The sequence below is a fragment of the Melopsittacus undulatus genome, chromosome 5, assembly GCF_012275295.1.
Source record: "Melopsittacus undulatus isolate bMelUnd1 chromosome 5, bMelUnd1.mat.Z, whole genome shotgun sequence".
NCBI classification, from domain to species: domain Eukaryota; kingdom Metazoa; phylum Chordata; class Aves; order Psittaciformes; family Psittaculidae; genus Melopsittacus; species Melopsittacus undulatus.
Window position 1 is genome coordinate 38112478 of NC_047531.1, and position 25330 is coordinate 38137807.

Below are 25330 nucleotides of genomic sequence, written 5' to 3' on the forward strand. Positions count from 1 at the left end.
CTCCTCTTGCTATTAAACCATAGGTAAATACAAAAAGGGAGAGAGCTGATTTATGGCAGGGTTTGTACTCTTCAAGCAGGGGTTAACTTTACTAAACGTAGGGCCAGCTTTAACTGATGGCCTCTCTCCAGCTTAGCGCTGTGGCTTGTGGATTGGATTTATAAGGCCACCTCATAAGGCAAGAACAACAAACTGCTAGTGTTGACTTGGTGGCCTCTGAGTTTAGTCACTGCAGCATTAGGATGTGGTGTTTCGAGGCTACAAAAAAGCTGAGTCCTGCAATACCAAGTGGAGAATGCTGCCACTGAGGAAGGCTTTCTGCTTGGTCAGGGGTTCAATTTTGGCTTCCAAATACATCAGCTGGCAGTTGCACATATTTATGGATCTGTTTTGTGAGGTTATTTGAAATGGTTTAGTTCCTTACAATGCATATTTGTCTTACTCGTTAGTAAGATAAACTCACATTTGCATTATTGAGAGGGGACAGTCTGAAAAAGGATTTTTTTTAAGGAAGATAATGTTTGTTTTCCTGCCAATCACTTCTTTTAATAGTTAATAGACCTCTTAGATTAGATATTAGTCTGGCTGGGATTTGACCTTGGCTTTTTGTCATTCAAGTAAATGGCTTTTCTGTTTTTGCGTGGCTGTTCCAGAAAGTTGTCTTTTTTTCTGTCTCATTTCAGTCCCACACTAGAGATTTCATCTTTGCAATTTTTTTTCTGTGATTTCTACTGAAATCAGTATTTTTAATTACACATTTGCCTTTTAGAATCAGTAACTTCCTGTTTGTCAAGGGAAGGTCAGAACTGGTTAGCTCTTGTGCCTGTCTGTAGCAAAGCAATCTATTCTTGCTGACATTATCAGTGGGTTGAGAAACTTGGATGAAGGCTGATTTTGTGATGCTGTTAAACTCAGCCTTCTCTTTTCTATTGTTGTTGGAAGGTACATTGAGGAATGTGTGTGTTTGGTCTTGGTGCTCTCTGTGTTCTGAAGAAGTCTCTGCCTGGAATCACCACCTTTCTCTATACTTCTTCTGCATGGACAACACAGAATATAGTTTAGAGCTCTTGGTAAATAAAGCAAGAACAAATGTGCTGTTAAACACAAAACACTTAAAATCCAAAGGTATCTCATTCCGTTTTAAGAGTAGAGATTGGAACAGCCATAAAAGATGAAATGAGAAATTTGAAATATAAATGGCAATACTTGTTTCTCTGGCAAATCTCACTTTGGGGAAAAGCCAAATGCAAGCTCACTCCTTACCACTGTGAGTTATAGGTCTTCCTGATGTTGAGTAACCTAGGCTGTGGTACATCTGGCTGGCTGTGGCTCTGCCAGCTCAGCTGTTCTGTCCTTAATCCCTTCCTGTTTGTGGCTGCCAAGTGCCTGAGGTACATGTTCGCAGCTCTGCTGGCTTTGCAGCTTTTATCAGTGACCTCAGGTCTGCTCCAGTCAAAATGTACTGGGCAATCTTCAACAATTTAAATAGTGACCAGTGGCTGGAGTTCTTCAGTATGAAAGAAGATGTGTAACTATAAGCCCCATGAGTAATGCTTACCTTGGTGTAAGTCAATGAAGTTCAGCTAGAGTTTCCACTGAGTTTATATGGTGGAACTCCTGAAGTGCTGAGGCCTATTTTAGTGTTAAAGTATCTTCGGATGAAAATCTTTTAATAATTCTCAAGTAGAAACATTTCCCTTGAGTTGCAAGTGCTTGTAGCAAACATGAGATTATAATTTCAGCACATAGGAATTACTGAGCTCTGACTGTGTTCTATGTGCCAGTCTTACTCCTCAAGCTGTATTCAAGGATTGTTCCCCATATAGAGTAACCATATGGTGTTTGACACTGATCTTGCTACAAATAGTTGGGCGAGGCTGGGAACTACCTGACATCCTATTTTAATATCAAGAAATTATCAGCTTAGTATTGAGTTTTAGTCAATACCAGAAGTTTAACAGAATAGTTTATTGGCTGTGGACTGAATTTACTTTTGCAGAGAGAGCACCCCTTAGCCTGGTTATTTGGCCACTCCTTGGAGAGTAATGGCTGCAGTTCAACCCAAATTCACAATGACCTTCTCTGAAATAGCTGTTCAATTAAAGATATAAAACTTACTGCAAGAAATTTTTGGTTCTCTGTTCTCCATTCTTCACTTTATATCAGGATATTACTGACAAGGAGGTGACTGATTTAAATGCAGACATATGTAAGGCACTACATGGAAGTGTTTGGGAGAATTATGTAAAGCAGGCTATTCTGTGGACTAGGACTGTGGAGTGAAGCTCAAGGGCCAAGTGATGAGAGCCTCATGGCCAGAGGAAAGGAGGGGATGTGTGCCAAAGAGTGATACGTGAAGCAAGCAGCTGCCAGATGAAGAGCCTGGAGTTGTCATTACTCCTTGGGGACCTGGGCTGGGAATAGGGACAGGCAATTGAATGGACAGGAAAGAGAAGCCAGTAGTAGAACTGACAGGTGTTAGACTTCAGATTGAAGGAGCTGAACAATGGAATATCAAACCTATGAAGAAATGGGAAAAATACAGTTAAACACTGCCTTGTGACTACAGGCTCCATTCTGCAAACAGCTGTGGATGTAATGCCAGCCACAGCACTGTCATGGCCTTTCGTCTTCATCAGTTTCTCAGGTGGCTGCAATCCTCTGTTCAGTGACACTGAAGGTGCTTGTGCCATCCAGTGCAGACTTTCCAGAGACGTCTGGGCGCGCTGTGAAGTGTGGACTGGGAGTAGAGGTCCCTGGGTGCAAGCTGATAACAAAGGCTGCTGACTCCGCATGTGCTCCAGCAGCTCTTAGCCAGTCTGAGCAGGAAGCTGCATGGTCACAGGGGCCTCTCAACAGGGCTTGTACACACAGGTCTCTGCTCTTGCAGCCACCTGATGCCCATGTGACCAACTGGCTTGTGTACAACCCACATCTATGCAGTACTCACTGTTCTCAAATGCCTGTGAAATGGATGGTACCATTTTAAATAAATGTGCATGTAATTCAACAGCTCCTCCTCCACTGAAATAGGTGCCAACGCAAGCACATGGTGCCACTGACCTTTATTTTTGAGAAGAAAGTTCTACATGGCACCCAAATATGCTGGCCCTTTTGTGCCTCTGTATCCTGAACTTCCATCAGTGGTAGCCTATCTTCTTGCTGGTATGCTTCCTTCCTCTTCCAGTGCAGGATTACCCATTCTTTCCTACCCATTTAACTGTTTATGTGAAGTGCAGAGATTCAGAGGAAATGGTACATGTTGGTGGACTAATCGCTGGACTGTGGGATGCCCATATTTAAAGGCCCTGTCCTTGTTTGATTTGCTTGTGTCTGACTTTGGTCAAAATAAGGAATTCTTGGGTTTGTGGTACAGGAAAACCACTTTGTATCTGACCTCTGACTTCATGTTAGTAACAATTATATCATCCTGTGTGAGGACTGGGCACTTTGAACAGGAGGAACAGGTGGGTAAAAGAAGGTGTTGAACGATTTTCTTGTGTACTACCTTAGCAAAAGGAGAAATGTTTGAGGTTCAAGGGAGAATATCCTAAATTTAGACATGAAGAATAAAAAGATTTGATTCCAACAAGTTTCAGGAAGGCTGCTAAGGAAAGCTAGGCTTTTTTGTACTCTGTGAAATCATCTTGAAAGTGCTTTGCTGCTACTTCAAGACTTCCCTGTTACAATTTTGCTGAGGCAAGTAAATATACTGCACCTATTAAATCTGGTATGCAGAGGAGAGGTTTGCATACAGCGCCAATGTATTAGGATGCCAGGATGTGCAGTAGCATATCTAGTAACACAACTATGAGTTGTCTCACAGTGAAAGGCAGCTGAAACTAAGTCTGTGGCAGCAATAAGCAAATGATGCTCAGATTAGTCTGTGATCACAGAGCAATTCAGGAGATGTCTATTAGCAACATGAATTTATGTATTGACAGACACACAAGGGAATTTCTGTGCAAAGCGGTGGAAGTAGATTTTTAGACGCTGCCTGCAGTTAAGTCATGTCTAAACACCGGATCAAGGAGGAACCATGTCAGGTAGAGACATCAGGAGAAGAACAGAACAACTTTTATTGTATGACTTCCTAGCGTGCACGCGTCTGACGCTAGGAAAATCACCAAGGGCAGTTTCAGCTCCTGTGCAGGGTGATGGTGATTAACCTTTTGTGTTCTCCTGCCCTGCTCTGTTGTTGTCAGGCACTTTGGGCTGAGCCCTGCCACTCTGAATGCACAGGCCAGTCCATTTCATCTCGTGCAGCTGCAGGACAGTGCCGCCTGCAGCGCTGGTGCCTTCCAGGGAGAGCAGGAACTTCTGGTCCTTGTCTGGTTTGGTTTCTGGCTGGTCACACCCCTGTTTATGGAAGGCTGGCAGGAGGGGTGGGAGCCTGCAAAGCTGTTCTGTCCGGTTTGGTGTTTCAGAGTTCCGGCTGACTTTCTCCAGAAGTTGTAATGAATTCCAAAGACTTTATAAACATCAATCTGTTATAGCCTCAGGTTACCAAGCAACAAAGGGCAAAGTACAGAACCTGTCTATTCATTAATACGTTTAACACATCAGTGGGCTGTTCTTTCTGGGAGAATAAAAGGAAGCCACCAATCAAATGTTTCTAAGGCTTTGTTTGTGCTTTCTTCAAGCACAGGATGGTGGATTTTTAAACTATTTCAGCAATTCACTCGTAGTACTAATGCAGGAAGTGTGAGACAATGTCTGGGATTTGCCCCAGTCACCTGTTCTGATCCCAGTGTAACAGGGAATGATGTGAGATTCAAACCTGCCTTTTCCAGTGGCAGGCTGGGGCCCTTCATCCTGTTGCTGCTGGAATTCCCCAAAGCCTTAAAGCCATGCATGAATGGGTGTTTGCCTGGTGCTGTTCTGTCATCTTCACCCTCCCCTGCACACCCTCATTTACTCTTAATTTCCCAATATCCCTTCTCCTAGAAGGAATAAACCCACATGTCACACACCAGATGGGATGGATTTGGTTTTCATTTGTATAGAAGAGTGGGGAGCTTAATCCCTCTGAGTTCCTTTCTCATAATTTCTTTTTGATGCTTTTAATTTTAGGACAAGATGTCCGTGGAGCCTTGGAGAATCCCATGGTGGATACAAGTATGCTGGAAGAATTCATCAGTAGTGACATAGAGTTTGGAACTTTGTAAGTATTACAGCAAGAGATACTTCTCCTTAGTGACATCTCCTAAACTGTTTTCATTGGTGCCATGATAAAATATGAACACAACAGACCTGAAATCTGAGTTTCAAGTGGGCTGTGGCTCTCTTGATATTGTCACTTGAAGCTGTGTAAGAAGACTTGGAAAAATGAATTACAGACAGTGATGGAAATATGGTCATCTTGTTCAACAGAATGAACGATAATGAAGTCTGAGATAATTCACAACCATTACACTAATTATGATAGTAAATGCAAAGTTGCTATTTTAACATTCCTTTAAGAGTTTATGTACAGAATAAGTGATGTGAGACTGATGTATAATAAATTGAGAGAATGACAGAAACCTCCCAGTTTGAGGGAAGCAGGTTACTGTTTTCATCCTAATGCTCCCTTTAGAACAGAGAAACTATCCATTAACCTCTTCTGAGGCTGTCTTTAAGAGGTACAAAGGATACATAATGTAAAGGGTCTTTTGGCCAAGGATGGAAGTCATGCAGCACAGATCTGTCAAAGGCTTCAACCCCAAATCTTTCACCTAGATGACTGTCAGATGACTATTTTTTGATGCAAAATATGATTAACAGGCTGACACTTGCACTTGCCAAGAAGCAGAGCAAGAGGTGATGTTTTAAAAATAATGAAACAGAATTTTTGATTCCAGGCACACTCAGCAGCACATGTATTTACTCATGGTGGGCTAAGTAGGCTTTTAGATGCTCTAAATCATGAATGAGTTGATTTTCCCTCTTGCCCACACTATAAAAGTAAAGAAGAATGAAGAGGTTGTTGTATATAAATATACATAACCTTTATTTTTAGTGACTAAACATATTTCAGGTTAAACAGATTACTGAATTCCTGTATGACAGCTTTAAAATGTTATTCTTTGGCTTTTATACACCAAACAGCAGATATATGAAAGGTCTATATACATGCTACTACATAGCTTAACTATGTTTGCTATTACAGTTGCAGTGCTATAAAGTATTTACATGCAGGAAGATCTGTGCAGCTGCTATGGGTTTGGAGGCTCAACAGGGTTTTAAACTGATGCCACAGTTACTCTTCATTAATTATGGATTTAGAAGAACATTTACTGAGTCATTAGATCTATAAAAGTAAAATTATGAAGTATTTGTCTGTATTGCAGACTTTTTGCCTAAAGAGAATAGAATCACATAAAGGAACTTACCAAAACGTGTCAAAGGAGAAAAATATTAAAAGCTTCCATATATATATATATCTATATATATCACCATATTCTATATATATATAGCACCTCATCTGTTTCTCATCAGATTTCCTCATCTGTTCCTACTGCTATAGTTTAATTTTGAGTGGTGAAAGGAGAAAAAGGGTGGCCATGGCCTTTTCTAAGAAGGTATTTGATTGTTACACTATGTCTGTAATGTGGACTCATTTAAACTGCAGAATATTTTTTCCCCAAAAAGCACAATACCAGTTTCAGTGAAGTTCTAACCTGGACACATATCCCTGCTACCTCTGGACTTCTGAATGCTTTCTTTCTCCTAGAAAGTGCCTGTCTCTGTATTCTACTGAAATACTCTAACCTGAAGCAGAAATTGAGTACCAAAGGCAGTGTTTGGAACCAGGAACGTGAACTGAATGTGTAGAAGGGAAGTTTTAAACTTTGATGGATGCATCTTTTTAAATTTTACAAAGCACATTTGGAATCAGTAGCTACAGATCAAGTATCCTACAGGGAAAAGAAATTAATAAATAAATTTAAAAAAGTAATTAGAATGTTTACTAACTTTCTACTTTATTCAAAGTTGCAAACAATGTTTAGAGCAGTAGACACAGTAGGCATTTAAAAGCATCATAAAATTTGTTTTGAAGGAAATTAAAGATTATTCTAACACTGAATTTTAAAACATATTTTTAGAAGTAATCATGTACCTGAAGCTAATCCAAAATGCAGGGCTGTGGATGGGACTTGTTAGAAAACCAGTAGTGATACCGTTATGAAATACACAAAGATGTATCAAGAGTAACAGGCTGTGACCAAAAATGAAACTGTTCTCACATTGCATCCAAACTCTGCAATACAAAACTGGAAGTAGAAGCAGTAGAATGAAAATCAGGTGATAGACATTTTCCATTGATGCTGTGTATGTGGGAACTCATCTGCTTTCTGAATATGATGGATGCCCCTATAAGCAGTTTTATTTTATTCAGCTTCTGCCGGAACACTGGCCCTTAGTAAAGGAGGGGTGCCCCACTACATGTCTGTCATCCTTTCTCTGCCCTAGCATTTTTAGCCTAACATGCTAAACTTAAACCCTTGCTTTTCAGGTAGTGCTACAGAACAGTGTTTGAGCCTACAATTCATAGGGATACCTAAAAGGGTTAAAAGTCCATTTTTTGAGCATCCGTCTATTCATACTGTAACAGGGGAATCCTCCATAGTTCCTTGAAATGGCAGAGATTAGGATTTTCTCTTCCTAAGATGCTTTGAAAGCACCATCATGGGCTGGAGAACTTGAAATAGTTGTGAGAGACCTGTGCTGTCAACTGACTGGAGACAGAAGCATTGTCTCTCTGTACTGGTCTAGTATTGACTTAGGATGTTCCTGTTCTCAGTGCAGAAGGAATTCAGTGGTTTTGCTATGTGGTGTGGGAACATCTGTGTGTTGCAGTGGCCTGATGAAGGACTTGGCCTAGTTCAAACTGTGGTGTAATTCCAGGTCTCACTGTAAGAGAGTAATCCTTCACACAATGTCTAATAGGAGAAAGACTGTAAGTGTGAAAGCAAACCAGAGTATCACAGGGAGATATGGTACAATATAATCAAGCTATGTACCAATGAAATAATCAAGAACCTTCTTTCAAACCCTCATACATCTGAAGAGACTATCTGTTAGAGACAAGTTGAGAGCAAAGCTCTTGGTGTCAGTTGCGCACAAGGAAACACTCAATTCCTGCCCGAAAATTGGGAGAAAGCTGCACAGTAAAATACGGGGGGGAGGGGGGGGGGGCTGTTCTTGTACAGAGCAGTGTACTTGAAGTTCTTTAGAAAGGAATCAGGAGAGAGTGTGTTTTCAGAGTTCTACCTGTTTGAGTAACAGAACAGTGAGTGCTAAAAACCACAGAGCACACTTGTTTGGCCTTCCACAATGACCTTTCCAAGCAGAGGTGTTAAAATGTAAATCTCTACTGTTTGGTCTATGGGGTTTGGCAAGGATGTGGCTGTGGATCACGTAGAATTTCTTGGTTCACAGCCAAGATTCCTCTGTCATGCCCCAGTCCCCCGCTCTCTTCATGACTGTCAGACCATAGCTGCCTTCCCACCCCTTGCTTCTGCACCTCCTCCCTGTAGTGCTCCCACTGGCGGTTCGAAGGTGCTGTGCCATGACGGGAAATTGCCTCATACAGAGTGCTGAGCGTTCCTTCTGTGCAGTTCTCACTGCCAACAACCCTGAGCTGCCGTGGAGGTGGCCCTGCTTTCCAGTTCATAGGATGTGAAGTGGGAGATGAGCCTCTTGGTTGTGTAACCTTACGTACGCCGACGAAAGCAGCCCAGTTCTACCTGAATCCGGCACAGCACTCGGTGTCCCTCGGCAGGTGTTTTCATGGCAGCACACGTGGAAGCTGTCGGACGACAGTACAGCATGGGGTGCTGCAGAGATCCGCACTTCGTGAGCACCCTTTGTGGTGGGCAAGAGATCCCGAGAGTCACATTTTGGCTGTTACCATTAACACAGACTTCTGATCACTGACTCGCATACAGAGAGAGCACAGTCACGGAAACTCCCCTTCTCCCCCGGCCTGTTGGAGGCTCTGCCAACACAGCACTGCTCCTTCCCCCCGTGCAGCCGCCGCTCCTCACGCTCGGCCCCTCCCACTGCCGCCGGGTTAGGCAGTGCGCTGCATGACGGCGGCTTCTCGCTCCTTACTCGGGTGCGGGGTTGGCTGCTCTCGGTCTTCTGTCCGCTCGGGGCATCTCCCCGGGGCAGGACGGCGGCCCGAGACTGAACAGGGGGAAGGTTGCTTGTCACGTGTAGAAACCCATCACTAGGCTTCGGTATGTTTTGGTGAGCTCTTGCTTCCAGACAGGCAGACGCGCTCCTCAGTCGTGCAGCAGCCCCTGCTTCCCGCTGCATGGAGGCTGTACCTCTAAGATGGGACCTGCTACCATCTATCTGACAGAGTGCTTTGGCCAAACTTAAGTCTGAAGAAGCCCAGCAGTGGATGAAGATGCTATAGATCCTTACCCTATAGCCTGTAGAGAATGGGTTTAAAGCTCTTGTGAACTATGTGTATTCACAGTTGCCGGTGTGGTTGGAGGTAAATGAAAAACTGCTCATGGGAAGGAAGAAGGATTGAATCCAGTGGGTTGTGGAGGGCGGTTTGGGAAGGAGCTGGAAGGAATGGGGCATCCCTACCTGGGAGAGAGGTGGAGGGCCATGGGAGATAGTCTGATGAAGTGTGACATTGGTCCTGTGAGAAAGAGCAGCAACCACAGTGAGCAATGCTTTCTGAAGACTCCTGTCAGTAGCCTGGTGGTTCCCCTCCAGCTGCTTTCAGTGCTGCTTTGTGGTCATCCTCCATGTCTTCTGCCAGTAGAAATGAAAATCTCTTTTATCCCTAGGCAAAACCAGTTGCCAGACTCCCCACCGGACTCTGGATCAGAACCATGTTCTCCACCACAGCTCCAGAGTAAGTCACATAAATTCAGCCTCTCCCAAGCTCATAGGAAGGTCTGCAGCTTCTGTTCGTCATCCTTCCTTTCTTGTCTGCTTACTTCTTGCAGCCCCATGGTATGACAGTATGTGGCCCAGTGGGCTGCAGCCTCCATTCCCATGCCCATCTGCTGTGACACCCAGCAGGCTTCCCTGCAGGTTCATGGAGACTCACTCTGACCCCAATGCCAGTGGGCATCCTTGCACCATCCCCCAAGGCTACTGCCTGAAGACAGGAAGTGCTGCGACTCCTTGGAATCATGCTACATCCTCCAGCTGTTTGGGTTTTAATTATTCATACCATCAGCCAAATGCATCTCAGATTTCTGGGTAAATGATAAAGCTTTTAATGCAACGGATGAGGTAGATACAGAAAAAAAAGACCTGATAGAACACATGGTTTAAGACTAGTAAAAATCCCTGTGGGTGTACGTTTTTCCACAGGATGGCAGTGTTTAGGCATGTTTGAGACACTTTTGGTTGGGGTTTCTTGAAGTTCAGATTGGAAGTAGAAATGGATTTCCATTTTTGAAACATTAGAAGGCTAAGGAGGGATCAACAGGTGTTTCATAAGTGGAGTATTAAAGTATTCAGGCATTTTGCAATATATATTGTAGGGATTTGTCCCTAAGGATCTTGTGTTTTGACAAATGACCTGAGAGATAAAGAAAACTGGGTATCATATCTATGTAAGCAAGTGAAATGGTATTAAAATATCATCTGCCATATTCACACACCAGTGTGTTGTGGATGCTTAATTATTTAAAATACACTGACTGGTGCAAGCATCCAACCATGATACCTTGCAAGAATGAGTTAACTGGTGCATGCCAGAGGGGGCTCCCCCTGGTTAAGTGGGGAGAAATGTGAATTCATCAGTGTTAGTCCTGGGCTTGCAGATGCTCTGTGTCATGTGCAGAGCTCAATTACATGTTACATGTGATGTGGGGAAAGAAGCTGGGCTTGGGTTTCTCAGTGGAGCTGTTTGTGTTCTTTGTTTTCCTGTAGAAGACGCCAGTTAGTCAAAATCCTGCTACTTGAACATCAGATACAAAACACTTCATGACCAAATGTCGAACTTTGGAACAAGCCCAGAAAACCAATCAAAATTAACGTGGTGGGCAGGCTTTTCTTCTCTTTGTGGAGAAACCTGAATCTGAATGGGTCTGACCTACTGGGTCTGACCAAGACCTGGAGTTTGGCTTTTTATTCCCCCACCCAGAAGGAGTGACCATCTGTCAGGATATTCTAATTTATATGTTATGATGTTAAAACTTTGGAATATTTTTTTTCCCCTTTGCACAAAGGAGCATTTTTTAAAATCCCACTTTCTGGGAAATGGGGGACTGCTACCGAGCAGTTGCCCCTCGAGACCTTTTCATTAAGGCATTAGTCTGATTGCTACAAGTGTTTTCTGTATAAGAAGGAAAGTGAGTTCATACTTGGTGCACTACAATTATTCAAGAGAAGCTGTGATTCTAATGCAAATGTCAGGAAACAGTAGACCCCTGCTGTTTATGCACTAAGTTTTTAAAAAGAATGAGCTTCTCTATTCATATGAAATGAAAAAAAAAATCAAACCAAATTTGTGTTTTGGAAGGAAAAAAAATGCATAAGTTAGTTTTAAAAAGCCAGCAACTCCCTCCTCCCGTGTTCAAAGAGAATTTGGACGACAGTACAGTTAGAATAAGATAGCTGGGTGTTCTGCTGTTATGATTCTGTAATATCTGTATTTAAACTCATAAATGAGTAATGCAATGTGTGCTTTTAAAAAAGTATTTCTGCAGCCTCAGGCAGAAAAAGGAAGCTCTCACAGTTACTGGGAGACACCACTGATTCTCCGGTCCAGACTCAGGACTCCAGACAAGGTAAGCAACTGTGTGAAGATGAAACGTAATGGCTCATGTCATATATAAGTAAATATTTTTAGAGCACAGCTCCTGCTAGCTCTGAAAATGTAATGCGGCATTAACAGTGTGTACTCCCCTGCGAGGTTTGGAGGAATCTACCTTTTTAGTGTTTTTGGAAACAAGGACCTATGTATATACCTATTTATATAACTTGAACAGCTGGTGGTGTTCAAGGCTGGGCTGTACAGAGCCTTGGGTGGCATGGTTTAGTGTGAGGTGTCCCTGCCTGTGGCAGGGAGGTTGGAACTAGATGATCTTAAGGTCCTTTCCAACCCTAACTATTCTGTGATTCTATATTGGGCAAAGAGAGCCATTAGAGGCTGATGTTTCCTGAAGACACTCTGGACAAAATGTTCTGCCCTTCTCCATGTGTGAGCCTACCACATGCAGATGATACCATACTCTGCTGACTGTACTTGGCACTAAATTGACTGGGCAAAGAAATCATTTTGGGTCAGCTTAACAGGGAATTAATGTAGTGGATGAGTGAACAGATTGCAGTTTCCCTTTGTCACCTCAACCCCAATTTTTTGCTACTAGGTGTATCAATGCACAAACTTGGTAAAAGCTGCATGCTGTTCCCCTTCCCCAAATTAATTCAGTTCATTGTTTTATCAAGATGAAAATGTTAAGCTTATACCAATTGATACAAAAAAGCTTATCAGGCAAGTACAGAAATGGATCAGCTTCTGTGAAGTGTGAGGCTCTCTGTGAACGAGCGGTTTGTAATGAGCAGTTCATCTGAGGAATTCCATACTTGCCTGTGAGTGGAATATCTGACAGCTGATTGTTATTTCTTCAGAGTAAGAATTTTGCAGCATTAGATCAGTCTTTTAGAACAATTTTAATGAGTAACAACTGGATTTAGTAGGTTACTTTTCCTTGGTATCTTTTATTTGGTCAGTGTTTCTTGATTGTAACTAGTCCTCTTAAATCTGCCCGTGCTGGAAAGAGAAGACAAAGAGATACTTCTCTGTCGAAAATTGTTCTTGGTGCTTTTAATACTTATAGACACAGCTTTGAAATATGCTTTCCTTGGGAGTCACTATTAATAAAACCTCACTGACAAATGTGCTATTGTAAAAAGAGCACAGACCTTGATAACAATGGCATGGGGATAATTTAGAAATGGGTTGTGAATTTATTTACTCTCTGGGATTTTTCTTTTTCTTTTAACATATTTTCTCTCTGCTCTAAATCCAAAGCAGGGAATTGCAAATGAAGCTAGGGCCTGAAATGGTTCTTTAGTCTCTGTCTTACTGTGCTGCCACTGGCTGCGATCAGATCTTAGTTTATATGCTCAATGATATATTTTCTCCTGTCATTACTGCACTCCATTTGTTTGTCCCTCTTACTACATTTTCCTCTCTCTTCATAAAATGTATGATATCTCAGAGAGTTATGGTTGACCCTGTCTATCTCAGAATGCTCGGAAAGCACTAACCACTCAATCAGACATAGTGGTGAATGTGCTTGCTATTGGAAATCTGTGCCCCCGCTCTGGGACAAAGTTAGCTGTTGCAGTGAGTTGGAGTATATTCAGTTTAAACCTGTAGTAGAGAGAAAAGGAAACATATGTAATTGTTTTGTTTAATTGTTTCTTGTAGTGTTGCAGATTTACAGTAAAATGCTTAGCTTTCCTTTTTCTTTTTTCCTCCCTCCTAAACGAAATTATCCATCCTTTTGGAGAGAATAAAAATAGGAAGTGTTACATGTGTAATATTTTGTAAATCAGTAAAAGCTGAAAATTTTATTTTCTAGGGCAAGGGAATATGACACAATCTTTTGGAATAACTGCAAAGGGCAATCAGATATAAACATATATGCAATATATTTGTGCTTTATATATATGTGAATATATTTGTAAAAATGTTTATGCAGGATTTTTGGCTAGTCACAGAAGTAGTAACTGAATTGTCACTATCTCCCTGCAGCAACTGTTAAGGACTGTGCTGCTGAAGTGCAAGAATATGACAGTGATGGACAAAATGCAGCTCTGGAAAAATGCTGTCAAGCTCTAACATGGCAACCATATCAAACATCTGAGTGGAACACCTTATTTAACTCTAATTATGAAAAACTGTAAGCACTGACGTCTGCACTTGGAGAAAGTGGCTTCCTCTGTGGTTTTGCTTTGTTTTGGTTTCTGGTACTGTAGTTTTGTAAGAAGGAAATGTACATTTGGTATCACTTGTTTTTACTGCAAATAAGACTGGAGAAGGAGGAGTAACAGGCATGATGAAATATGAGCTTGTGGATATGTCAGATAATCAGAACTTTAAACACTGGGTGGAATTCCTGCCAGGTTTTCTGATTTTCCTTCAGGTATTTAGGGGCAAATGGAAAATGAGTTTAACTTTAAATACCCATTAATTTTTGTTTATTTTGCAGAGCATATATATTGGGGCAAGTAATTACTGAGCAATAGCAGCTTTTCTTCTACTCACCTAAAATACTAAAGAAAAATGAAAATCGAAGATACCTGTATTACTTTAGGCTCTTATAACCTAAGTCCTACAAACATAGACATATATGTATGACATGTAGTCAAAGATGTAGAGCTTTCCTGTATAAATCAGAACTATAAATTATTGAATTTAGCCACATGATCTGGGAAAGGGTCATTCCAGGTTCACTTTACATCCCTGGTTTTCTCCATTCTAGTATTTAATGAATGATCCCTTTCAACAAAAACCCTTCATCAGTGTCTGGTCTGTTCTTCAGGATTGGTACAAACAGTTCATCTCTGTCTCCATGGAACTTAAATAGCACAGTAAATTTTAGTGCTCCTCTAGCTCAAACTGCTACAGGCTCTCATAAGAGTCTGGAGTGTGTCAGTGTCATTGCTGAACACCGATGTTCTCTGTGAACAGCACGATAAGGGCAACATACATCTTGCTGTGTCCCATACAACCCTTCTCCTAGGGTATTGACATGACAAGAGGGTGGACAGTTCAGTGCCTGCACCTTTCTACTTGTTGGGAGCTGGTAGGGCCAAGAAACCTTCAGCTGTGTCTGTGATGTGAATTGTCACTCTAAATGGAAGTGGATTCCAACTCCTGTTATGTTTTCAGTGAGCAACTACATGAGAGCTGTGAGCTCACATTCGCTCCTGTACACTTAAAATTGAAATTCCAGACTCACATATCTTGGTGGCTTGTGTAAACAAAGACTATATGATGCTGAGCATTAAAGCATCCAAATACATGCTGCCATTGCTGTGAAAGAGGATTGAGACACTATTTGCAGAGGAAGCCAGGGTTACTTTTAAGCTATGTCAATAGCAGTGTCTTTGTTCCAAAATGCACCGTACTTATAGTACACTGCACAGATTTTCTGAGTAGTGATCCCGTGCTCTATTAGCCTCAAAAGAGTCACATGTTTACCACTGCTCAATGTAGATGGGTTGCTCCTGCACCTGGAAATTGCTGTGTGCACTTTAAAGGCATTTCTTAGATTTTCCATTTTATTCATCCAGTATTTTAACCCTTTGAATATTTAATTTTCCCAACAAAATGCTGTTAGCTGAGGTAGACTCATTAGAATAGGTTTCTCTACCATTAATTGTGCCCTGCACTGTGTTTGTTTGGTGCTTTCTTAGCCCCTTGCCCCATTACTGTTGTGACTGCTGAGGCTCTGTTCCAAAGTCTTTGTCTCAGAAACACTCTGAAGTCTGTTTCTTTGTCTGAAGACTCAAATTCTGAATATAAAGAGGAATTTGACGTGTTTTTTCTAGTAAAGACACTTGTGTGACAGCGATATCACTTACACCTAAATGGTCTTCCTTTTTACTGTACACCTTGTTAAGACTGACCAGTCTTTGTGCGATCAGATCAAAATGTATTTGCTCTTAAATGGTCTAATCAGAAAATGATAAACATGAAATTCCTCTTTGGGAGCTGTTGTTTCACACAATTTAACTTGGAGCAATGGAAATTTGTACTTGTTGCCTCTCAATCTGCTTGCCTGTGTGGAAGCAAATATTCTGACATTGTTTTAAGGCTATCAGCTAACGAACTTGCTCATACCTAAATCTGAAAAATTACTCCTTTCCTTGCTATGAAGTACACACATTCCCTACATAAATAAAAATAATTACCAGCTGTAGAAAAAAAAAACAAAGAGTTTTTTCTTCTTTAATAATGGTAGTTTCAAGAGCTATTAGGCAATTATAATTTAAAATAAATTAACATATGACTTCATAGTTTTGAAGTAGTTACAGAATAACCAGTGGTTGTTTGAAAGGGGCATTTTGTTCATAATTTATAAAAAGATTATAAAGTTAGTACATTTCTTGTAAAGTCTGTACACTTTGATTTTTCCAACTAATAATGTGTAAACAAATGAGTTCTGAAAAACCATCTTCAGTAATTGCATTAATGAGAGGTTCTTAGTAGCATTAGATGAGATCATCATTATCACACTTTCATTAGCAAGAAAAGCCAATGCCCATATAAGAGAACCTTGCCATGTAGTCCTATTATTTCAGAATTATCTATCACTTAAACTAGAGGAGTGAAAATGTTGATGGGATGGTGAGTTCACTGGCTCTTTTAGAAAGATACGTTTTCATAACTTCCCTTGTTTGCTGTGAATCATAAGGACAGAATACACTTTCTTTTTGGGTGACAAATTAGACCTTAGAATAAATAGAATAGGGTTTCTTGAACTGGATGGATAAAGGAGAATTTTATAGTAATTTTGCCAGAGGGTCAGTGTTGATAGCTTTTCTTTCAGCTTGAGTAAAGCCTTATTCGAACTCCAGTAGCTTCTGTAGAAGCATTGGTGGGGGAATTCAAGAATGAAAAAGCAGGGCATCTTTCTGGCTCATTAGCACGGTGTTGTCTGCAGCACTAGCTCAGCTCAGCTCTGTTCTTTATAGCACTGTTGTAATGAATGTTTTTAGGTGCACAGACTTCCTTTATACCAGATCAGTAAATGAGGCTTGTGTAAGCTTCTCCACCTCTGGTTTCCAAACATTTCATGTGTCAGAGTAGAATCAGAGAACACTTCATATGCGTTTTCATTTTTACATCTCTAAAGGCTAAGAAAATAATACTGATAGAACTAGCGATTGCAAAGATGTATTTTGGCTCTGATTTTGTCAGTAAAAATCAGACGGATTTTCAGACCACATTATGTTTCATATTATGTTCAAGATGTCACTCAAATATGCCTGTACTTCAAGTTGCTTTTCTTTCTTCTTGTTTTCGTAGACCTGCTGTAGGATATCACATTGTCACAGATAAAGGATTTAATTTTTCAATAACAGATGATGCCTTTGTGTGCCAGAAGAAGAATCATTTCCAAATCACAGTCCATGTTAGAATCACTGGACATCCAAAATATGTCAAAACTCAGCTGGGGGTGAAACCAATAGAAAAGTTTTGCTTGAAAGCTTTTGGAATAAAGGCAAGTATTTCTCCTCTTCGTGAGTATTGCATTTAAGAAGTTAGTGATTATCCATAGGATGAAGTCAATAATTAAAATGAACTCTTTTCTTAGTAATTTTTGGCCAAGAACTGACAAAAGACAACTCTTTCAAGTTGCTAATGACTTCTGTGTGGGACTTTTTTGCAAGAAAAGTGAGGTTTTATGGATGCTTGTGCTGATATATATTAAATGTTGTCATGTTTGCCATGGTCTCACTGACTTCCCTCTCTTTGGTTAAAATTCTGTTCCCTCAGTGGGCAGTGCAGCAGGGGCATCAGCTGGTGTGCAGATGGCAAGTCTATTGCTCAAAAAGGTGTCTTACACTGCTGCCCAACAGTTCATAAAGCAAAGAAAAATAATAAAATCTGCTTTTCCTGAACAGTTCATGTGTAGAAAACCAATGAATTTTCCCCATTTCTGCTTGTCATGCTTTCAATTTTCATTTTAAGAATCAAATTCTTCCAGCCAATATGGGTCCACAAACTTCCATATGCAGAAGTAGTCAGAAATTTTAATATTTCTGTAAGATTTTATCAGGTTTTTCACTTACTTTTCAGTGAGCGAAAATTTAGTGATCTCAAAACTACAAAATTCAGTGATTTAAAAAAAATCCATGTTTTACAAGGCAGTTACTGCAGTTTTGCTTCATGCATCCTAATGCAGGAGAAATTTATGAATGTTACTGGCATCTGTTCCCCTCTGAAGCAAAATGATTCTTGGTACCATTCCAGAAACCTCCTCCTTCTCCTTCTCCTTCTCCCTCCCCTTCTTCCTCACCCTCTCCATCTCCTTTTTCCCTTTTAAGTTTTCCCTTTTCTCTTTTCCCTCTTCCCTCTTCCCTTTCTTTTCTTTCTATTTTACATTTTCATTTTTTTCTTTCCCTTCTTTCTCTTTTTTGTCTTCTTTCAAATTACATCCACAGAAAGATTTGGATCTTCAGACTAGCTGCTGGGTGTCAGTTGATCAGTTCCCATGTTATTTCTATGTAGTTCCATGAGAAACGAGATTACACTGTTTCAGACACAATTTGCCTATGAATTTCTGTTTAAAATTTTATATAGTTGAAAATTTAATATTCTTGTCATTTTTGAAAATTCTTTTTGCTTTCTAGGCGGAAGGTCCAAATCAAACAATTGCTATTGAACAGTCTCAGTCAGATCGAAGCAAAAAAACTTTCCATCCAGTTAAGTAAGAATTTTGAGAAAATTATTCCACTTAATTTCAATACATGCTTGGTCCAACATGTGAAATAGTTGTTTGTTTCTTGGAAACCTATAGTAGCTTTTAGCCAGTTTTCTGTTCTTTATCTAAATTCCATTATGGTTGTGCACATAAAATCACTGTAATATGTACTTGGTCTCCCTTCGTGAAGGGGTATTTTCAGCAGCTTTACAAATGTGTTAAGTGTGCCTATCCAAAATATTTATACTCAGCTAGCAACACTGTTGTATGGTGTTTAGAGCTGTGTGGCAGGTGCATTTCCCATCTTACAAATGTCAGTAATGCTCCAGCTCTACATGGGCATGAGACATAGTTGCAGTGCTTTTAAGAGGGAGTGCCTCTGCTAGAAACATACATGCAGCTTCTCCTAGGAATGCTCTTCCATTCTTCTGCTTCTTAAGTTACCATCAGAATCAATGCTCGTTCTCCTGGTATTAAAGTGTCTTCTGTTGGAGCTGTTCTCCTCTTTATAATTAAATAAGCCCTGAACCAGAAAAAGATGAAACCATGTCAAATTTGACAGGACATTGTGGGGATAAAGGCTGCAGTACATAATCTGCAAAAAATAACTTTGAGTTTAGGACAAGAGCTCAATGTTCACTAAATTACCTCTATTAAGGTATTTTTCTTCATTTTGCATACTGACAAATAGATTCTGAGTGCATGTAAACCGTTTCATGGGTGACTCTTCAGTGGATGATGGTTTTCTCTATGCATACGCTTTATTCATATTATTTATTACTTCCAGGAACAGTACCACTATGTATTTGAGACATAGGTGTGTATGTGATACTTCCAGACATACAAATTAGAGGCAGGTAAAAAAAAGGACAAACAGTAAAATTTATTTATTCTAGTGTGGAAATTCAGATCCAATAACAAACAATGTTAACCTTGGCAAGCAATAAATAACCATCATATGGAACACATATATGGTTTTATTATGTTCAAGGCTGTGAACAAACAGACCAAGGAACGCAAGGTTCCTATTACTAAGAACAGTTTCTCGCTTTATCCTGTTTATCTCCTTGACATAATCTATGCGGTTTTAATGCATTTTTATAAACCACAGTTGCAGCATTTTTACTGGGGTTCTTCTTTCTTTTTCATTTGTAATTTTTCCCCTGAACTGTTCTAAGGAGTTTGAGGAAATCTCCTTGAGCCAGGTAGATCTCCAAATGCTTATTTCTGATCTTGTTTCCTTTTCTATTTTAGAGTTGATCTACCAGGGGACCAGATAACTAAAGTAACACTGGGAAGGTTGCATTTCAGTGAAACAACAGCAAATAACATGAGAAAAAAGGGAAAACCAAACCCTGACCAGAGGTATTGCTGTACTGCTGTGGCCTGTGTGTGTGAAGTGGAAACAAAAAAGGTCTGCTTTAGAGTGGAGCTAATGCTTATGAAAAATCTCAGCATTGCTGAATCAGTGATGTTATTTCAAATTCTGTGGTACTTGGTACCTGTCTTCAGAGTCATAGACTGATATGAGAAAAAAAAGAAGAAAATACCTCATTCTAATGGTTAGAGATCATTTTAGGAAATCATAGCCATAAAGATGGCTGAAGAAATCAAGAAGCCAACAAACCAAATAATGAGTATTTTCTTCTGAGGAAGGAAGTGTCTTTGCCTTTGAGTCTTTTTAAACTTAAATTTGTCACAATTATTGTAATCTTTGTTCATTTGCAGTGATAGTGGGGATTGAAAGAGTGTATTACTTGAGAGTAAAGAAAATACTTTTTCTTTCATATTGGAACATAAATACATTTATAAAAAAGTTTCATCTTTTTGTGTATTGGTCATAGTGGTTGCATTTAAAACATTTTCCTGTTTTCTGTGAGAAGACATTACTTCAATTATTGTCTTGACTAAATCAATTTCAAAATAGATACTTCATGCTGGTAGTTGGACTGTATGCTGTCTCTCAGGACCAATTCTATCTTCTGTCTGCGAACGTCTCTGAAAAGATCATTGTGAGGGTAGGTAGAAGTTTCTATTGCTTTCATGTGAAAAGTATTTACTATTTCGATATTCACAGGAGGCTATGGGGGTGTGTGTGTGATTCTTGGGCATAAATATTGCCACTGACTCAAAAAGATTGAGGAAAAAAATTACAGCTGCATATTATATGAGTGTGTTGTTATCTTTTAATTATCAGGATTTTAAACAGTTTAAAATGGAGAATTTAGAAGGAAAACCTGTTGTGAATTCCAATACAAAATACATTGATTTTTCCAGATTGTTTTTTCTTCAAGATGGAACAATTTCCTGTACCTGCCAGGAATTTGGTAAATGCTTGCATTGGGTAGATGATTAATTTTTAAAGGAGGATGAGAAGGAAAAAGAAATGCAAAGAAAGGTGGTCAAGCAGCCCCTTTCTAGTGTGGTTCCAGAGCCAGTGTGTCCTAGCTCTTAATTTGATGGTTGTAATACCAGTTTCAGGATAGAAAAAGGAAGCATTGTCTCTCTTCCTCATGACCATTATTTTTCACTCCCCTGACTCAAATAAATCTTTCCTTTTAGTACTTGGCTTTAGTTTACAGTTACAGTTAGACTTGGAAGAGAGAATAACCCAGAGCACTGTTGTAACAGGAGCTACGGAGGGTTAGGATAAAAAGGCAGGGCCCCAACATGAGTGGGGTTGCAAGAGGAAGGTGGGGGCTGCCAAAAGCTTTCAGTACTGGCCATTTTTTTATGTGACCAATAGCTGGTTAACGTTTGAACTGGGCATAGCATAGGGTCATGGTTATTTATGGCTTAGAAAGATAGAAAAACCATAGGTGCCATGTAGTGGGGCTGAGAAGGATGAGGGCCTCTGGAAGACTGTAGTCCAGTGAACTTTTTTGTGTGGCCAGTCAAGGAGCTGTTTCTTATTTGCAGTGTCTTTCTATTCCTTGTGTTATGGTGAGGAACAGGCTTAGCATTTTGGTTTAGAGTCATAGAATGGTTTGGGTTGGAAGGGACTTTAAACATGATTCAAGCAAGACTGGGAGCTCTAGTGTGTTAAAAGTGGGGCTGGAAAGGGGTTCCTAAAGAAAAGTGAGGGCTGTCAAAAGCTTTCAGTCCTAGCATCTCTTCTGTAGGCTATTGCTTGGGTCCGTTTTGTCTCCCTAGGCTTGTGATTACAGACTGGTTTAGCATTCAGGTTTGGAGAGAGCTAACTGCAAATCCCCAGTATGTGTGGTGTTGCACAGAGGTTTCCAATGGGAGGTGAGGGCTTCCAGGTGGTTTCACTCATGGCTGCTTTTTTGCCTAGCTCATAACTTTGTGTTCTTTTATGCCATAAACCTTCTTCCTGCAGTTAGGGTTGGGTTTTGGAGGGCAGTATGGCAGAGAACTCCTTTCCAGCTGGAGCTGTGAAAGGGCTTTGAAAGCAGTGTTTGGAGCTCAGGAGTTTTCTGCCTTGATGAGAAGTTTTATCATCCTGGCTCTTGCGCTGGGTTCTTTTATTTCAGGATACTGGACATTGTGTTTGTATCATTCCTGCATATTTACTTCTTTTTTTTCTGTCCATTAATTTCCACAATACTGCTTTCATCTACGTCTAGCAGTGTTACAAATATCAACTCTACTAAATTGGAAAAACTGTTGAATTTTTACATTTGAGTCATCCTTGGGATTATTGCTACCTTATATATATTTTATGCAAGGTTTTTTCTACCATTTTTGATGATAGATTCTTCTGAAATGTCAATGAAGAGAGCTACTTCCATGTGAGACTGTTTCTTACTAGGAGTCCAGGAATGAGATTTTGCAAACCTCGCCACTATTCCAGACAAAGAAAAAAGAAGGCAGAAAAGCAGAAGGGTAAAGAGGGTGTGATCTGAAGTGGTGAAAGAATCAACAGGGTAGATGGAAAGGGAGAAAAACAGAAGTAGTTTTCCAGTTGTCTGACAGGGCTTCAGTGGCAGGGTACAGTGGGCCAGCCACTGGCTAACTTAAAATGGCAAAGCTATGCAAACGCACTGTGAGAGAAAGCAGCTCATGTTCTGGCCCTTTATACACTCAAATATAATGAAACTACCGGCTGAGTAGTGGTTATCAGGCATATCAGATCATGCTCTAATTGTGACAAACAGTGGTAAGTGCACAGCACCACAGCTTCTAGATGGCAAAGCCTTGTGAAAGCCTGGCTTCTTTAAATGAGTGTGAACTTTTTATCATGAGCATATTTTTCTGCAGAGTAAAATTTTAAAGCCTGTATTCAAAGGTTTGCTTGTTTTTAATAACAAAATCAAGTATTGAAATCAAATGCTTTTTCTAATTACACCCACTGCTTTGTTTTATTGTCCTTGAAAAGCTCTGCTTCCTTGACATGAAATTTGAGTTAATTTAAAACATTACAGAGTATTTGATGAACCACATGTGCTTAATCTCTTCCTTGTTTGCTCTTTTCTGATTTCCAGCCTCAGCTAAAATTTGCTGGTAAATAAAGAATCGTTATGTGGCATAATGTCAACGTTAAAATTTGGAAAGCTTTGGACATTGACAGATTAGTGTAAGGTGATAATAAAGCAGAATTCAAGGGAAAAAGCAGTGAGGCCAATGTTGTGTGAGCAGAGACACTTAGAAGTAACTCCACTGTTTTTTCTGTTGGTGTGTTAGAACAGCTCTTGAATACAATTTAAATATCAAAGACTTAGCATTTCATTTTCCCTGAATTGAATAAGCAATAGTACATCTATGCTATACTGTATTTTTAAACATCATTTTTTCTTCCAGGCATCTAACCCAGGGCAGTTTGAGAATGACAGTGATGTACTGTGGCAGCGAGGACATGTTCCAGAGACAATAGTCTATCATGGTCGAGTAGGAATTAACACAGATGCACCAGATGAAGCACTGGTTGTCTGTGGAAATGCCAAAGTTATGGGCAGAGTCATGCATCCATCTGACAGCCGAGCAAAGCAGAATATCCGGGAGGTGAGGGCTGTGGAGTATTTAGGCCATTTATGTTTGCACTACAGCACATGTGTGGATCATTGTTCTGACACATGAAGCAGCTTCTTTATCCTGGGTGTGCTAAAATGCTGGCCTAAAGAAACCAGATGTACCACTGTACTCTGCAGAGCCATTGCCTATGGACATTGGAAGAGGCTATCTACAGAAGCTTGGGATATCTGCGTAAGGGGGAGCTGTCAGACTGAGGGCTCACTGGCAGTACAAATAGCACTCTGCTAAGGGGGATTGGGAAGATTGTCCATATTTTTCGATGTGAAGATTGGCCAAGTGGCCATGTCAAGCTTGTTCTAGCTCAGTGATGTCCTAGATGCCATGAAATTCTTAGTGTTTCAACATGTGAATCCTGGTATTTGTCCAACTAGGTTGACACAAATGAGCAGTTGAGAAGAATAACACAAATGAGGTTGGTGGAGTATGACTACAAGCCTGAATTTGCATCTGTTATGGGAATAAAAAACACCCATGAAACAGGTATTCAGTCATCTCTGTTCCCATTTTTTCATTAACTTCTACTGTTTTTCATCGTGTCACAGTATCTTTTAACACCCTTTCTATTTCATCCTCATTTCTTAGAATACTACAATTGCATACTTTGCTGTGTATTTCTAATGATGCAAAAATGCCAAGATTAAGCATTTCTGGTAATTTTCCAGCTTCTGTTTCAATTTTTAAAGACAGGAGTGTATTTTCACAGAAGTTTAATCACAAACAGTTTTTCTATTGCAGAGAAACAGGAATTCTAAAGGTTTCTTTTTGTTTTCTGTGGAATGGAAAAAAAAGTGATAGCCTGGATTTTCCTACCATAGACAAATTCTAGATCATGTTTGGCCCTACCTGTAGCTTACAGGATGGTCAACTCAGAGCACACAACCATGGTCAGTTGTATGCCACTGTGTTTCCTGACTTTATGTTATCTTGTGAACAGGAATAATAGCTCAAGAAGTGAAGGAGCTTTTACCTCAGGCTGTTAGAGAAGTTGGAGATGTTGCTTGTGATGATGGAGAAAAAATAGAAAACTTTCTCATGGTTGACAAGGTATGGTCTTGAGAGAGCAATTGGAGGCATGTATTTAGACTGTTCTTTTCGTACACGGAGGTATATACACACTCTATGCTTTATACAAAGCTGTATTCCTCCACATGTATTTACAAAAATCATGTTTGGCAAGTCCCTGAGAAAAAAACTGAACAACCAAATGTTAGTAAATGGCTGAATCTTAAAATCACAAAAAGTATTTATATTAAAATCTCATTACAATAATAAATAAACATACAATGAAAGAGAAAAGGAAAAAACCATCTTTGCAACAGTGATTTCCTAGCATTGGTCCAACAAATGGGACTCCAAAACATTCTTTTGTGTTTAAGTGTTAAAATTAATCAAGTGTTCCAGAAGTGAATTAAGTAATGACAGAATTCTATTTGTTAAATAAAAACTTCCTTACTCTAACCCTGGTGTAATCACTTCATACCAAATACAAATGCTAGCTTTGTTTGCTCTGTGGGAAGGTGTTTTTTTTTTTTTAGCTGTCTGAAATCCTTACTATAGCTTCAAAATCTTATACCGAAAAATATTCATGGCACACAGAGTAATTACCATGCTCACAGGTTGGAAACAATGGTTTAGTCTGTTGTCCTGTGCTCTCTTCCCCTCTTTTTCCTGTAGAAATAGGGCTGCAAGGGACTGTCAGTTGCAGAGTCCAGCTACATATGACTGCAGACAGCGCTTGTCCAGATCATTGCTCAGAGAGCCCCTCTGTTGTGTGTGGTTCACTGCAGGTCGAAGGACCACATCCCAGCTTTTTTCTGCTTACAGCTGATAATAGGAAAGGGGAGGTTTTGCAGATTGGTAACTGTGTCTTGTCTGGATGATGTCATGAACTTGATCCTGTATTAGTTGTAATAATGTATTCTTTCATT

The 25330-nt window shown here is 40.1% G+C and overlaps 1 protein-coding gene across 1 annotated transcript in view; it reads left to right on the forward strand.

Annotated features, from left to right (window-relative positions):
• The window catches only part of MYRFL (myelin regulatory factor like), a 44118-nt gene that overhangs the window by 1804 nt on the left and 16984 nt on the right, over window positions 1-25330 (forward strand). Inside the window, exons 2-13 of the mRNA XM_034063151.1 lie at window positions 5074-5164; window positions 9795-9862; window positions 9957-10215; window positions 11662-11753; window positions 13730-13877; window positions 17012-17207; window positions 18340-18416; window positions 19665-19775; window positions 20338-20428; window positions 23172-23372; window positions 23774-23882; window positions 24337-24446. Coding sequence (XP_033919042.1) covers window positions 5074-5164; window positions 9795-9862; window positions 9957-10215; window positions 11662-11753; window positions 13730-13877; window positions 17012-17207; window positions 18340-18416; window positions 19665-19775; window positions 20338-20428; window positions 23172-23372; window positions 23774-23882; window positions 24337-24446 — 1553 coding nt within the window. The remainder of the gene's footprint in view (window positions 1-5073; window positions 5165-9794; window positions 9863-9956; window positions 10216-11661; window positions 11754-13729; window positions 13878-17011; window positions 17208-18339; window positions 18417-19664; window positions 19776-20337; window positions 20429-23171; window positions 23373-23773; window positions 23883-24336; window positions 24447-25330) is intronic.